This window comes from Chrysochloris asiatica, unplaced genomic scaffold, assembly GCF_000296735.1.
Source record: "Chrysochloris asiatica unplaced genomic scaffold, ChrAsi1.0 scaffold00257, whole genome shotgun sequence".
Lineage (NCBI taxonomy): Eukaryota > Metazoa > Chordata > Mammalia > Afrosoricida > Chrysochloridae > Chrysochloris > Chrysochloris asiatica.
In genome coordinates, this window is record NW_006408775.1 from 1,097,784 (window position 1) to 1,113,562 (window position 15,779).

At 51.3% G+C, this 15,779-nt stretch overlaps 1 protein-coding gene across 1 annotated transcript in view; it reads right to left on the reverse strand.

The window, feature by feature from the left end:
• UNKL (unkempt family zinc finger-like) overlaps positions 1 to 15,779 on the reverse strand; it is a 44,372-nt gene that overhangs the window by 14,694 nt on the left and 13,899 nt on the right. The window contains exons 3-6 of the mRNA XM_006873941.1: positions 7,601 to 7,777; positions 6,563 to 6,696; positions 1,268 to 1,403; positions 510 to 627 (exon numbers count right to left, since the gene is read on the reverse strand). Of these exons, the coding sequence (XP_006874003.1) occupies positions 510 to 627; positions 1,268 to 1,403; positions 6,563 to 6,696; positions 7,601 to 7,777 (565 nt within the window). The remainder of the gene's footprint in view (positions 1 to 509; positions 628 to 1,267; positions 1,404 to 6,562; positions 6,697 to 7,600; positions 7,778 to 15,779) is intronic.

Genomic DNA, 15,779 nt, shown 5'->3' on the forward strand with positions numbered 1-15,779 from the left:
GCTATGAGTCGGTTCCGACTCGATGGCATCTGACAACAACAACAACAAAATCTGTGTAGGAGCAGACTGCCTCCTCATTCTTCAGCAGAGCGGCTAGTGGGTTCAAACCAATGACTTTTCAGTCGGCAGCTCAACACTTCAACCGCTGGAATTTAAAACAGCCCACGGTTCAATTTCCAGCCAAACCTCCAGGGGGCGCAAGAGCACGAACGCACTAGCACGCACACCACATCGGTCAACCACTCAAAATGAAACGGGCAGCATTTACCCAATTCAGAAGGGCTGGGAGACGAGGAGATGTTACATGGCAGGGCGGGGGTGGCCGCAGAGACGAAACAAAGCACACCATTTGTCAAGTGTGCTGTTTGATGGACCTTCAGTTCACGACAAAAAGTTTTTTCAAAAACAGTAAAACAGAAAGCGGACACTGCAGACGCCCCCTAGGGCCACGACCTAAAGGTGCGGGTGAAGGGCTGCAGGGGTGGGCGGGGCCCCAGCTGTGCGTGTACCTCGGGGTGAAATTGCTGCTCCGTGCGCGAGTGGCAATGCTGGCAGCTGTCCCCGCGGTCACACCTCGAGGGCTCACCCCATTCATCTCCATGCTTCACGCTGGGGCAGGGCGTGGACCTGGGGGTGGTCGTGAGGAAGAGGAGGGCCAGAGACCAGGGGAGCAGTGTCTAACTGAAACTGGGGGGTGGCCCAGGTGAGCGAAAGCCCCGTTTCTACTCTGCATCAAATGGCAGGTAAGACTGAGTCAGGGTCCCCCCAGCAGGAAAAGCATCTTGGATAAGCAGCCAAATCTACTAAGAATGAGGTGTGTCGGGGGGGAACAAGGTACGGGGGCAAGGATGAGATGGAGGGGATGAGGCCAGGGAAGGACAAAGTGGGGAGGGGGGAGAAGAGAGACGAAATGAGGTTATGAAGCCAGGGGTGAGGCTGCAGGTGGCAGACACAAGATGGGGGGCAGGTAAGGAGGTAGGGGGATGAGGCAATGAATGGGGCAAGATACCACAGAGGAGGGATGGGGCTGCAGGAGCAAAGTCAGAGGGGGCTGACAGGTCACAGGTGAGGGGAGGCCAGGAGGGGAGAGAGGAGCCACAAGCACCCTACACCTGTCTCCTCAGGTGAGCTGGGCTGGAGGATGCAGGGTGAGTGGGTGGCTGGGTGTGTGTGTCTCTAAGACAGAGGGGGCGGCCATCACTGGATAGGGGTGAGTGCTCAGGGAAGCAGAGGGGCTGTGAGCCACATCCCGGGCCCTCGGGCTCACCTGTACTGGAACCTGCGGGGGTCACGTCTCCTGTCACGGCTGTTGTGGAAGTGTGGGCAGGCGTAGCCCTGGCGGCAGAGGCGCGGTGGCTTCAGGCACTGCTCTGTCTTGTAACAGCTCAGCACAAAGCTATTGTCTGGAAGAGAGACGGCAGCACAGAGCTGGTGCAACGTGTTCACAGCAGGCTTAGCAGCTGAACTTGCCCGCTGACCCTCAACAGACAAGGCCGTCTGTCCACACGATGGACCACGACTCAGTCAGGGAGAGGCTGCAATGACCACAAGCTGAGTCAAGAAAAATACAAACAGAACCAAGCCCCCAGCTATCTTGTTGTTTAGGATTCACAGCGACCCTTATAGACAGAGGAGAACCGTCCCATGAGGTTTCCGAGAGTGTATATAAATCTTTACGGAACCAGAGAGCCTCATCCTTCCCACGAGGAGTGGCTGGTGGGCTCCGGCTGACACCTTGCAGTAAGCGACCCAGCGCTTAGACCAAAGTGCCAATAGGGCTCCTTCGGGTGAAAGAAGCCATTTCAGAGAGGAGGATATGAGGCGGCTCAAGACGTTTGTGCCAAAAATCTTGTGATCTTTCCACTGCATTTGTCCGTGAACTTTTTGAGGTCCCTTATATTACAAGGGTAAGTCAGAAAGTTCCTAGGGTTACGGTTCATGCATGCATGGGGCTGCTGCACACAAAATGTGCTTAAGCAGTGTCTGTGATCAGTGGATGGCTACAGACACGCTTTCTCAATCACGCACTTGTCTTAGTCTCACTGTTGTGGTTAGCTGCCATCGAATCGGTACCGACTCACAGCGACCTTATGCAAGCAGAATGAAACACTGCCCCATCCTGGGCCAACCTCACTACTGTTGCCACGCTTGAGTCCGCTGATGCTGCCACTTGGCCAATCCATCTCGTTGGGGGTCTTTCTCTTTTTCTCTGACCCTCCACCTTACCAAACATGATATCCTTCTCCAGTGACTGGTCCTTCATGACATATATGTCCAAAGTATGAGAGACGAAGTTTGTCCATCCTGGCCTCCAAGGAGGACTCTGGCTGCACTTCTTCCAACACGGATCTATTGGTTCTTTTGGCAGCCCATGGCACTTTCAATATTCTCCTCCAACACCACAACTCAAAGACATCAATTCTTCTACAGTCTTCCTTATTCACTGTCCAGCTTTCACATGCATATGAGGTTATTGAAAATACCATGGCCTGGGTCAGGCGCATCTTAGTCCTCAAGCTGACATCTTTGCTCTTCAACACTTTAAAAAGATCTTGTGCAGCAGATTTGCCTAATCAATATGTTGTTTGATTTCTTAGCTGCTGCTTCCATGAGTATTGATGGTTGATCCAAGAAGAATAGAGTCCTTGAGAACTTCAATCTTTTCTCCATTGATAAGAATGTTGTTTATTGGTCCAGTGGTGAGGATTTCTGTTTTCTTTACGTTGAGATGTAATCCATACCGAAGGCTGTGCTCTTTGATCTTCATCAGTAAGTGTTTTGAGTCCTCTTCACTTTCAGCAAGCAAGGTTGTATCACCTGCATAATGCAAGTGATTACTCTCTTTAGGTGCCTTCAAAAAAATAAAGTTCCAATCAAAACAGTGACTTCTCGGCAACAGGCAGATTTCTAAAATGAACAATACCACCCGTGAGGGAAGGAAGAGACAGGGAAACAGGAAACACGAGGGAGACGTGGGAGGAGTGATGTCAGATTGAGGGGCATGTCAGCACTGAGAGGAAACACAGTGAGTCTGAAACTCTCGAATGGGAAACTGATGATCTGTCCGTAAACCTTCGTCCCATTCACAATAAAAAGTGAAGCTGATTAAAATGACGACAGTGCAGTGCCTTCTGAGGGGCTCTGCTGGACCTGTTTAATTCAGAGCAGAGACGTCAGTTCAGAAGGTCATGGTGACTGTTTCTGGGGATTTCTGTCATCTTGACAGATTTTCTTAAAGGACACAGGATGATGACTGGGGTTCATGATGAAGAAGTTTCAAGGAAATTGAAAGTTGCACTGGTGAGCGAAAGGCTAGGGAAGTTGAGGTGAAGATTCTTTTTCTCACATGACGACGCACCTACTCCTTCGAGGGTAGCCAGGGCCGGTTCTATGAAAATTTCACTGGGAAACTTACTTCATCCACTCGGCAGCTTTGATCTTGTCCCTCTGGGTTTCCTCTTGTTCCCCAAACTCAGCGCATACTGAAAAGGAACACAACTTGAATCCCCTGAGGATGCCAAACCTGCCAATTTGACGTCGTGGAAATGAAAGGCTGCAGAATTATTTGGGGAAATACCAATTTCAGAAGCATACAGGTGGAGGATACGTAGAGAAACAACAGCTTCACAGTTTGATGTTTTTGTTGAGTTTTGTAGTGACACTTTTTGACCGACCCTTGTATGAACTCATTTATGTGCAGTGACTACAACAGGCGGATCCATAGCAACAGCAACAGGTTGTTGTTGTTGTTGTTGTTGCTAAGCGCCATGGAGTCCGTTCTGACCCATAGCGACCCTGAACAGGATTTCCAAGGAGCAGCTGGAGTTTGAAGAAGGACGATGGGCTTCCTGATGAAAATGTCCTAGACCTAGATTAAGGAGCTGTTGCTAAACACTGTGAATGTATAAAACAAAATGCCACTGAACACATGCATTTTCAGTCGTTAATTTGATGTTAGGGAAATTTCACTTCCTTCCTTGGTGCAGTCTCCATGGCAACAGACAGCCAGGCTTTTCTTCCATGGCACTGCTGGGTGGGTGTGAACCACCAAAATTTCGGTTAGTAGTTAAGCTACGCAGGGACCCATAACAACTGGGGTTATTTAAAAGAAGCAACTAGAGGGAGGAGTGTCCAGGGTTTGAAGGAAAAGGGGACGGGAGAACCTTGAGATCTGGCATGGTTTCCAACACTGGAATGTTTGGGAAAGGGCAGATACTGTCGATATGTAAGACACACGTCCAAGTTCAAACGTCAGAGGCTGATACCATCAGCCCATGGCTGCTGTGTTACATCCACACAACAGTCAGAAGCTGAACCTGCCTAGGTGTGTCTGTCAGCGGAGGATGGACAGACACAAGGTGGTCCTATGAAGCCACAAAGAGGAACGAACCACTTAGGGAAACACAGCGGGTTTAGGACATGCAAATGTGCTGCGGGGGGGGGGAGAGGAGGCAAGAGAGTAGGTTTTAAGAAAACAGTTGTTGCAAAGAGTGTGGATCGAGGCCTCATACAGACCCAGGTCCCATGATGCTGAGAGTGTGGGCGGACAGGAACTTTCGAGGACAACACAAACACTGGAAAGAAACGGTGCGCTGGGGTGGTGAGCAGAGCAGGCACACAGGCTACCTTACATTCAAGGCTGAAAATCAAGACTCAAACCAAGGTGCATACATCTGTCCCGCTGTTAAGGTAAAAGGCACCCAGAAAATGATCCGTGTCCGGGACGGGGGTGATAGACTCGCTGTGGTCCAGCCACACAATGGGAGTCACTCAGCCATCACAAGAAATGAACCGTCGAGCCATGGAGAGAGACACACTGGAGCCTCGGATGCACCCAGGACAAGAAGCCAGTCTGAGCACGCTACACACTATGCAATCCCAACTACAGGATGTTTTGGGAAGTCAAAAGGATAGAGACAGTGAACAGGGGGGTTCTGGGACTCAGAAGAAGGATGGAGGGATGAGTCAGGGGAACACAACAATTTTTAGGGCAGTGACACTATTCTGCAGGATCCTGTAATGGTGGGACTGTAACAACACAAAGAATAAACCCCAATGTGCACTAGGACAATGGCCAACAATGATGTGCCAATCACTGATTCACCCCCTACAATAACAGAATGCAATCTATAGTCTGGGTAAATGGTGTAAACACAATGTATCAAAACGGACTTAACTGCCACAACATAGAGAGCACAGTACCAGCATACAAGGGACTTAGTGAGTAACAATGTATCAATATCGGTTCATCAGCATAAGAAATTCACAAGGGACTTCAGTAAGTAACAATGTATCAATATTGGTTCTTCAGCTTAAAAAATTCACAAGAATACATAATGTGCAGGGTTGGGGGGGGGACGACTCTCTATTTTCTGCTAGACTTTTCTGCAAACCTAAATCTGCCCCAGAAAAACATTAAAATCAAAAAACAAAGCAATCTATGGATGATAAAAAATAGCAGTAGCAGACTGGGCCAGCTCTGCGAAGGAGACCTTGAACGTGGGTATGAGGCCCCGCTTTCTCCAGAGTACACAGACAATGCTTTCTGACAGGGACCAAACCCACAGCAAACCAAGCCCACTGTGCAGGAGTCAGTTCTGACGCACAGCGGCCCTACAGGATACAGTAGAGCGGCCGGCCCCATGGGGGTTCTGAGGCTGCGAATCTTTCCGGAAGCAGACTGCCACATTGTTCTCCTGTGGAACTGCTGGTGGGTTCAGACCTCCCACCTTTTGGATCGCAGCTAAGCACTTTAACCGCTGCGCCCCTGGGTTGTGTTGACACAGATGAAGGGAATAAATAAAAGTTATCCGTCTGGACATTACAGGTCAACCAATACAAGCCACACACACAGAGACCAGCCCTGGCCTGCTCCATCTACAAGCTCGGCTGGGTGACCCCAATGGTGACCTGCAGACACTACCCAGGGGCGTCCCAGAGAACGGCTAGGAACCAGAGCACTCCCTAAGGGGCTGGAGGTTGGGGGACCATCAGAATGGGAAGGCAGGGGGGTAGAAGCTCTCACAGTGAAGCAATGCCCCGCAGGGCACAGAGAAACCTTCAGGAAACCTTCATGGGGGTCCATCCTCGGCAGAGCAACATCGCAGCGCTCTTTTTCTCGGATCACGGAGCTCAGCAGGATTCCCACATGACGAGGGGTTTCCTTAAAACCCCCGTGGTCACACTCCCAAGGGATTTGTGGGACAGAGGCCTCCTGCCCAGGAACCTGTGTTTCTGACTAGCTTCCCCTCTCCCCAAATCCTATCGCTAAATATCCAAGTGTCACAGGTAAGATATCCTGGGCTGGGATGAGGTACAGGGGACCAGCTGACCGAGGGCCCCACTCAGAAGGATCCAGAGAAAAGGTCTGAGCCGCCTCAGGGACCACACTCGGCCTGGGTTCCAATCCTGCCTCACTTTGGTAAGCCTGCATGTCCCCATCTGTCAATGGGGTCTCAGCTCTGGTGTGCTTCTGCCTTTGAGATTCCGCATCTTGCAGTGATCTCGGCACACCCAGGCCCCTGTCACCATACATGTTCACATGGCGGTGGCGTGGGGTTACCTTGCCACCGGGGATCCTCACCCAGGATCTTCTCGATCATGGCCTGGCTGGCTAGGACCCCAGGCTGCAGGTCCAGGAGGCCGTCCCCACCTGCGAGCTGGCCGTTCTGTAGGGCTTCCTGAGCCTGCAATTCCCTGGAACCAACAACAAACCATTATGGTCTGGCGATGCAGAGCCTCCTTCAGATCCGTGACGGGCTCAGCAGCCTTGGTCGTGCCCTTCATTGAACCACCCACCAGAGACACATCGGTGCCCAAGCCCCAAACCCTCAAGGCCTGGACTCCCACCCCAACAGCGACATGCTCAGCTGCTACTGCCCACCACCCCTCTTCCCCCAGGTCCTGGCAGGAAACAGCTGCATAGGAAGTCGAGGCTTAATGTTCTCATCAGAGAGAAAATCAAGGCCAGGGGAGTCCATCCCTCTCCTGGCGACCCCGTGTGTGATCCACAGGGTCTCCACATCTCCAGACCTTTCCTCTGAGGTGCCTCTGGGTGGGTCAGTAGTCAAGAGCTTCACTGCTGCACCACTCAGGGGGCTCCTCAGAGGACTATGAGGGGCAGTGATCATGTTCTCCCTTGTCTGACGGATTCCTGAGAACACAGGCCCAATACTAAATATTTCATGAGTGTTCCTGGAGGTGCCGGGGGTTAAGTGTTGGACTGTTAATGGATAAGTCAGTGGTTTCAAGTCACCAGCCATGTCTCAGGAGAAAGATGAGACTGTCTGCTTCCCTAAAGATGTGTGGCCTCAGAAAGCTTCAGGCGAGAGGGTGCAGGGTTCACCAGTGGTGCCCTCTGTGGTAGATGTTCTTAAGTGCTGTCGAGTCGGTTCTGACTCAGCAATGCTGTATAGGATTTCTAAGGAGCGGCTGGTGAGTTTGAACCACCGACCTTGCGGTCCAGTGCTTTCTCCCACGGCACCACACCAGACTCTAGGCATCACTGTGTAACAGCCAGCATGTCCTCATCTGGCTGACCTGATGAGGACAAGCTGCTGGCTCCCCACCTATTCAGCCACTCACATGCCGGCCCACTCACCGAACGTCACACACGGGCGGCCGAAGGTCCAGGGGCCCGTGTGCAAAGGCACAGTGCAACCCGTTCTTGGTACAGTGGCCCCGGGCGTCTGTCTCGTGGATGCAGGTCCCCGTCTTGTAGTAACGGAGGTGGTACTTGCGCTCCGTGTCCCCTGTTGTGCGGTGCAGGTACGGGCACCTGGGGAGCAGAGGGGGTAGGCCCCAGCCGGTCCTCAAGGGCGAAGATACTTGAGGCTCCCACGCACCCTTATCTCATGCAGCGGGCCTGCTCCTTTCACCCAGACACCCACTGAGCCTGATCCAGACACGATCCGTAGCCACTAACCCTCTGCTAAACACAGTGGAAGAGCACACACCTTTGAGACTCAATCAACTTTTCAGACTTGTGTGCGGCTAAGTAAGCACAACAGACCACAGAGCTGTTCACTGTAACAAAGCAAACTGTATACTGGGTGAATTTCCCTTCATTTAATTAAAAGATGAAAAAAAAAAAAAAACAACTCATGTGGAAAAACACGTTTCAGTTCCTGGAATCCGGCTTAGCAACATCATCCTAAACCGAGAAAGGGTTGAAGCTGTCAATGATCTCACTTTACTTGGGTCTGCAATCAACACCCATGGACGCAGCAGTCAGGAAATGAACAACGGATTACACTGGGGAAACTCACTGCAAAACAAAGTGTTTAAAAGCAAAGCTGTCACCGTGACGACTGAGGTGTGTGTGACCCAAGTCAGTCTGTTCAAGTGCCTCCTATACACGCGAAAGCTGGACAAGGACTGAGACTGGAGAAGAGCTGATACCCTTCAGTTATGGTATTGCCAGAGGTAACCGAGGATACCATGGAATTCCAGAAAAAACAAATCTGTCTTGGAAGAAGCACAGCCAAAACGCTCTCTCTATAGAAGCCAGGAGGGCGGGCCTTCATCGCAAGTACTTGAGACATGCTATCAGGAGAGATCAGTCCCTGGAGAAGGACATCATGCTTGGTAAGGTGGAGGGTCAGCACAAAAGAGGGAGACCCCGAGATGGGTTGTCACCGTGGCTACGATAATGAGTGCACACACAGGGAAGGCTGGAAGGACGTCAGAGGACTGGGCAGGGTCTCCTTCCACTGAACTGGGTCACTGCGAGTCATGAGGTGATGTCATTTCCTGTCAGCCCCTATCTGATGAGGGGTCACCCAGCCACTTAGGGGACCCCATGCAAGGAGGAGCTGCTGCAGGCAGGGGGACACGGGAGCCCAGGACACAAGTAATGAGAATGGACAGAACAACAGGACCACTCAACGTACCCAGCACCATGGACGTCTAACTACACAGAACACAGGGCTTCGGAGGAGACGAAGGCGGGACCCGCCGCAGCACACACTGCAGAAACGGAACAGCAGAGCTGGTCCCAGGCTAACATGAGGACTGCGCCCCCTAGAGGCAGAGCCCCCAGAGAAAAGTACCCCCAACACAGAAGGAAGAAAGGCATGGCTAGCGACCTTTTTTTTAAAAATATGTTTTATTGTGAATTATGTGATAGTTTATACGGGAAAACATCAGCTTTACATTCATCCTATTGTATATCCTTTCATTGCCATGGTTACAAACCCCTCCATGCACCATCAACCAACCAAAGGGTATATCCTACAAGCCTGCTCCCCCCCCACACACACACACAGCCCCTCTCCCTCTCTGGTTCTAAAGTCCCCAGCCGTTCCATCTCTCCACGTCATCGTCTCTGCCTTCATCTCTGGTGTCACTGCTTCTCTGGGTAGGGTCCCACACTCTGCTCTTCTCCCTTGATGGTCCTAGGGACCTCCATTCCTGGCCTGCAAAGTCAACCACTCCCCTTGTTTTGCTACAAAATGTCTACCTTTACATTTCCAACCCTCACAGTCAGTCCTGATAATAATTATTCACTACTGTACCACATGAGACCTGTCCCCATCTCCTTTCATCAGCCTCACCCAGAGAATGGATACTACTCAGTGGAGATTCTACCTTCCTCCAGGCCCTCTGGATCTAGGTTCCCTCTTGAAAGCTTGTAAGCCAGTCTCTCCTTGCCTCTGTAGCCCCCCTCCCCCCCCACCCACAGACAAACACCCCCATTTTGGGTAGCCAATGTCCAAGTTGCCCATCCCTGTCCTCTCCATGTGTGGAGGGGGTGGGAATGATCCTTGCTGTAAGGATTTGTTCCCTCTTTTGAGCTACTGTATCCATAGGTGTAGGTCAAGTTCACCAAATTGTATCAGATTACTCTTTTTTTCTCTTCTTTCTTCTTCTAGTTGAGCTCTGATCATCTAGTCATTGAAGCCAGGTCAAGTGGGTATTATCTGCAAGTGTAGGTGTTCTTGTGAATATGCCCTCTCTTCTTATAAGCAGGACACTTCACTCTCCACTCTAGTCCTCTGTGGCTATGTCACTGACTCTGGGCCCAGGAGTCCCCAAAGTCACACTGCTGGCCAACCAGATCTCCACCAGGGTTCCCAGGAGTCTACTGAACCTTGTAGGGCTTAGCTCACAGCTTCATTGCTGTTTACCCCTCACTTCCCCTTGTCGGTGACGAACGTGGTCACCAATCAGAGCGCATTCCCCTTAACTCAGTCTTGGTCGGGGGTTTGCCCTGAGGGGACCCGACCACTTCTGGCTATCTACCTTTAAACAGCAGCGTCCAGTGAGAGTCCAGCAGAGCACGGCAGTTGGATCTGCACACAATCACAGGGGCAGCGGGTAAGGGCAGTATTTAGTTCTGTTGTACAGGAGTGGGGGCAACTAACAGTAATGCCAGTTCTTGAAACAGCCTGGCTGGAGGTCTCCATTCACAGAGGGACCTGAGATGATGCTGACCAGAAGCCACTGGATGAAAGGCACACCACCAAGGGCTCCTAGGGCAGGAAGGCAGACACGCTTCAGAGCTGAGGGCAGAGTGGATATCTGCTGAGGAAGCACGGGGTCCTGACCTCCTCTCTGGGTCTGGGTGTTGGGGTCATGGCCACGTTCAATCACACGCTGCACCGTATTTCAGGAGACCTAGTGATGCGCCAGTTAAGTGCCTGGCTGTCAACCAAAAGGTCAGCAGTTTGGACCCACCAGGTGTCCACGAGAGAAACGTCTGGTGACCTGCTCCCACAGCGTGGTGGCGGTGTATCAACCCATAGCAAGCTTTTACATGGGGTTTCCGAGGCTGTCAATTTTTATGGGAGGGGCATGTTTTCTTCTTCTCAGGTAGAGTGGCTGTGAATTCAAATGCTGACCTTGAGGTTAGCAGCCCAACACGTCACTCCCAATGCCAGCAGGGTCCCTTCCATGAAGACTGCACCTAGGAAGCCCCGCGGGACAGTTCTACTCTGTCACGTGAGGTCCCAGGGAATCAGAATCAGCCCGACGGCAGTGGGCATGGTCTGGAATCTTTACGAGAGCCAATCATCAGACCTTTCTCCCTGGAAGCCTCTGGGTAAGCTCGAACCACCAACCTTACAGTCAGCGGCTACGCCACTGACTGATGCGCCACCAGGGCCCCTTATGTATGTTTAGAAAAAAGGAAGAGGCCTGGTGGCACGATGGTTAAGCACCTGGCTGCTAACCAAAAGGGCGACGGTTCAAACCTACCAGGCGTCTCCCTGGGAGCAAGGCCTAGTGGTCTGCTCCCCTAAGGAAGGAGCCGTGAAAACCTCGTTCTTCCGGGATTCGGAGTTGACTCGATAGCATCTAAGAACGGAACAGCAACAGCCTGATGTATGTACACATTTGGTGAGGTGTTTCAGCCAGGGGGACACAGGTATGGCGGTGTGTAATACACCTATGAAAGTACATTCTCCAGCTCTCCCTGCCAAGAGGAAAGGATGGGGGGCTGACACCCCAACAGTGCCATGTCACAGTGTTTAAACACCCTCCCCGGGAGCTGGAGCGGTTCTTCAGGGCACAGGTGCCAAACCGCTGTGCATTAGGACCGCTCCATTCTGCTCCAGTCCAACTGTGCATGCATGCAGCCTGGGCAGCCTAAGATCTGACCCCCGTTGTACACTTGGGAGGGCGGGGAGCATACCACGGCTGTGAATTCGGGGGGTACTCTCCTTGCATGATGCCAGCAAGTTCCGAGGCTCTCAGCCCCTCCTCACTCTGACCTGCTGGCTACAAACTTAGGGGAAAAACACACTACCTCTCAGACATTTATGGGGTCCCGGCCTTGCTCGGCAAGTGCTCTGGTAGCACAGTCTGAAAGAGCTTGGCTATAACCCCAAAGACCAGTGGTTCAAACCCAGGACGAGTCCATGGGAGAAAGAGCATGGAGGCAGCGTGCTTCTGAAATGATTTCTAGTCTGGGAAATCCTCTGGGGCAGTGAGCTCTACTCTGTCCCCACTAGGGACGGGAATCAACTTGATGCACGGCAGCCTCTGGTTGTTCCGTAGGAGAAAGATGAGGCCATCTGCTCCCACCAAGGTTTACAGCCTCGGAAGCCTTGGGGAGCGGCTCTCCTCTGTACTACAACGGCACAATGAGTCACAACCGACTCTGACCAGTGGGTTTTGGTTTTTTGGCTTGGTCTTGCTCAGCCCTGGACAGGTGCCGGGACAAGTGAGGGCTTCAGAGATTCACGCCCTGCCCTCGTGGTGTCTGGAGGCAGACCCTGAACAGACAGCATGACGGAGCTTCGAGAAAACAGAAACCATGAGACGTGCAGAAACACAAGGTTCTGTGGGTGTGAACGCAGTCACGACAGGTGCGATTTGGAACGCAGATGCTGAGTACATCGGCACCAGCCACCAGACAAGGAGCAATTCCACTCAGGCATCAGCACACAGACCCGCCCAGCGCCTCTGCCTGGAAGCAGGCCAGGTTAAGAGGCGGTGAGAATGTGGCAGGCAGCACTGCCCATGGTTCCAGAACCTTCCAGAACCTCTAAAGACAGCATCTTTCTTCTAGTGGATGAATGTGACCGTTCCCTCTGGGTGAGCAAGGACATATGAAATTAGGAACTGTGAAGAATAAAGGAAGCCAAGAACTCACTCCCCGAATTCCTGCTCGTTCATTCTACAAACAGCAGTTTCACTTTGTGAAGACATCAACTCGCTGCCATGTGCCAGGAGTGAAAATTCCATGTGACATGGGGTGACAGGAAGTCAGAACACAGCCAGTCCCAAAGTTTCACTGGGAGAATGTGCCCCAGGGCCATGGGGAGGGGACATGTGACTTAGAGCCATCAGCAAAGGAGGGGCTACGGCCAGGTGCCTACCAAGCCACGTGTGCTGGAGGCTTTGGAAGAAATACCTGCTCCAAGGCTCAAATCTTCATTGTAAACTTTGATGGACCCGCCGGCTGCAAGCCTCATCAAGAACACTCTCCGCTCCAGCCTGGGTACCATCGTCATGGCAACCAGAGCAGCTGAGCACTCTCACATGGGGGACGTCACATGGGATGGCATCTGGTTTGGTTTTGTGGGTTATGTGTCTAGGAGGGCTTGCTAGCCTGGCTCAGCTATGGGGCGAGTGGTTCAGTCGAGACTCGCCCCCTCCCCCAAACTGAAGACCTTGGGGATATACAGGTTCTGTTCCAGACCACCACAATATATCAAATGTGGCAATAAAGTGCGTCACACCAACTTTTTGGTTTCCCAAGGCATTCCAGTTACGTGTACACTAAGCTGTAGCCCATCACATATGCAAGAGCATGAAGAAGTTTGAAGTAGCCTGAGGATGACCAGCACAGGCCACAGAGACACAATGCCAGTGCTGCTGCTGGACCAAGGTGCTCACTGACCTGCCTGACACAGTGCTGCCACAAACCTCAATCTGCGAACAGCGCATCTCTGCAGGGCGCAAGACCAGGCGTGCCTGTAGGCTGCTGTGAGTGTTTCCGGAAATCAACTAATTCAGGAAAGCAGACGGCACTCGCCGGTGTGGGTAGGCCGCCTCATAAGCTGACGGCCTTCAGAGCACAGAATGAGGCTTCCCCAGACAGAGATTCAACCCCAAGGTCTACCACGGACCTGTCAGCCCCACCATCTCCGTCCGCTCCCTTATAATAAATATCGCTCATACTCACTTGCTCTCTAATATGTATGTTGTTGTTGTTGTTGAGTGCTGCCAAGTCATTTCCAACTCATAGCGACCTTGTGTAGGTTCTGCAAAGTGGCTGGTGACTTTGAACCATCTACTCTGTGATTCAAATCAACCTTGCAGTCCAGTGTTTTATCCCACAGAGTTACACAAATACACACACACATAAAGACTTCATTATATGTTTTATATATATATATATATATATATATATATATAAACATGTACACACAGGGACTCCTGGTGTGGCACTGTAGGGTAAGCATGGAACTGCTACCCACAAGATCAGCGGTTCAAATCTACCAGCCGCTCCTTGGAAAACCCCATACAGGATAGTTATGATTAGAAACTGATTCAACAGCATTTAACACCACCACACACACACACACACACACACACACACATAAACACACACTGAACTCTGGTGACTTAATCAATCACGTGCTAAGACTGCCTACAGCAGTTCAAATTCACCAGCCACTCCGTGGGAGTAAGCTGAGGCTTTCTGATTCCATAAAGATCTACAGCCTTGGAAACCCTGCACTGCGTAGCTATGAGTAGGAAATGCCTCGACAGCACCTAATAACAATAGTGTATATGGGTGTATACACACACACATGCATATGTACCACATACCTGCATGTATACGCACAAACACGCATATGTACATGTTTATCTCTGTACACATATATATGTACATGTGTGTCAGCAATGCACGTGTGTGGTGTGCACATATGCATGTCATATACATGTGCACACCCACATGCATCTGTATATACATGTGTATATCTACAGGCACACATATGTGTTTATTTTGCATTAGTTCTGTTCTCTTGTTGTTGTGAAGTGCCATCGAGCCAGTTCCAAACCACAGTGACCCTGCACAAGGTTGCCAAGGAGTGTGGATGGTGAGCTTGAACCACCAACCACCTGGTGGTCCCTGGAGACGCCTAGTATACCTCCCCTCTGCCAAATCTCACCTGAGACAAAGATGGACCCACTGAGCTCAGTTAATTCACTTACACTCATCAAGGGCTATGAAGATCGTTCTAGAAGTGGCTGTGGAGCCAGGTGGGGGCTATCAGCCTGGAATGTACATCAGTGCCATCCAGAGGCCCTGCTGAGCCACAGGTGAGCCTGCCTAGAGTTTCCGAGTCAGGAGAGTTACTGAGCTTAGGGACATTCAAGGGTAACGGGATCCTGTCCCACTCTTCCAGGAAGTTCCGACTGAGACCAGCACACACATTATAGTCACCACACACTGAATGACTGAGGGTCAACAAGGGGCAGAATTGGGAACAGACCATCAGGGGCAGCAAGCAGACAGGACCATGGACTGCTGCAGACCACCCAGCGTGGAACGGCAGAGCCTGGGGAGACACGCAAGGGTGTCGTGCTGTACCTGCGTCCTGCTTTCAAATACTAAGTGGCCAAGTCCACCAGGTCAGTAATACCTCGTCCTGGCTCCATGCCCACAAAGCTGTCATCCCACAAACCCAACCAGCCCCTCCACTCTCCCCTCTCAATACACAGCCCCAAGCTGTGCCCATTTCAACAATACTAGGAAATCACGAGCAGCTCACGTTTTGCTGAAAATCATTTAAAAGCAGTTACAGCATTACATGGACAGAGCACCACCAGAAATTCAAGCTGGATTCGGAAAAGGATGTGGAATGAGGAAAAACACGGCTGAGACCAGACACATCTCAGCTGAAAACAAAGAATATGAAAAAGATGTTTGTTGTTGTTAAGTGCCGTCAAGTTGGTTCTGACCCATAGCGAACCTGTATAGTGGTTTTCAAGGAGTGGCTGGTGAGCTTGAACTGCCGACCTTGTGGTTCAAACTGACCTTGCAGTCCAGAGCATGAATCCACAGCGCCACACCAAAATCTTCACTTTCTTCATCTTTGACATTATTGGTTGGTGCATAAATTTGGAAAAATAGTTGTATGACGCTGTCTTCCTTGTAGGCATACAGATATTATCCTATCACTAACAACACTGTACTTCAGGATAGATACTGAAATGTTCTTTTTGACAGCGAATGTCATTGCTGGCATAGTGAGACCAAGGGACACTGGTGTTGCTGTAGGTGAAGCAATGCGCTGCTTCCTGCAAGGTTGACGGTTCAACCC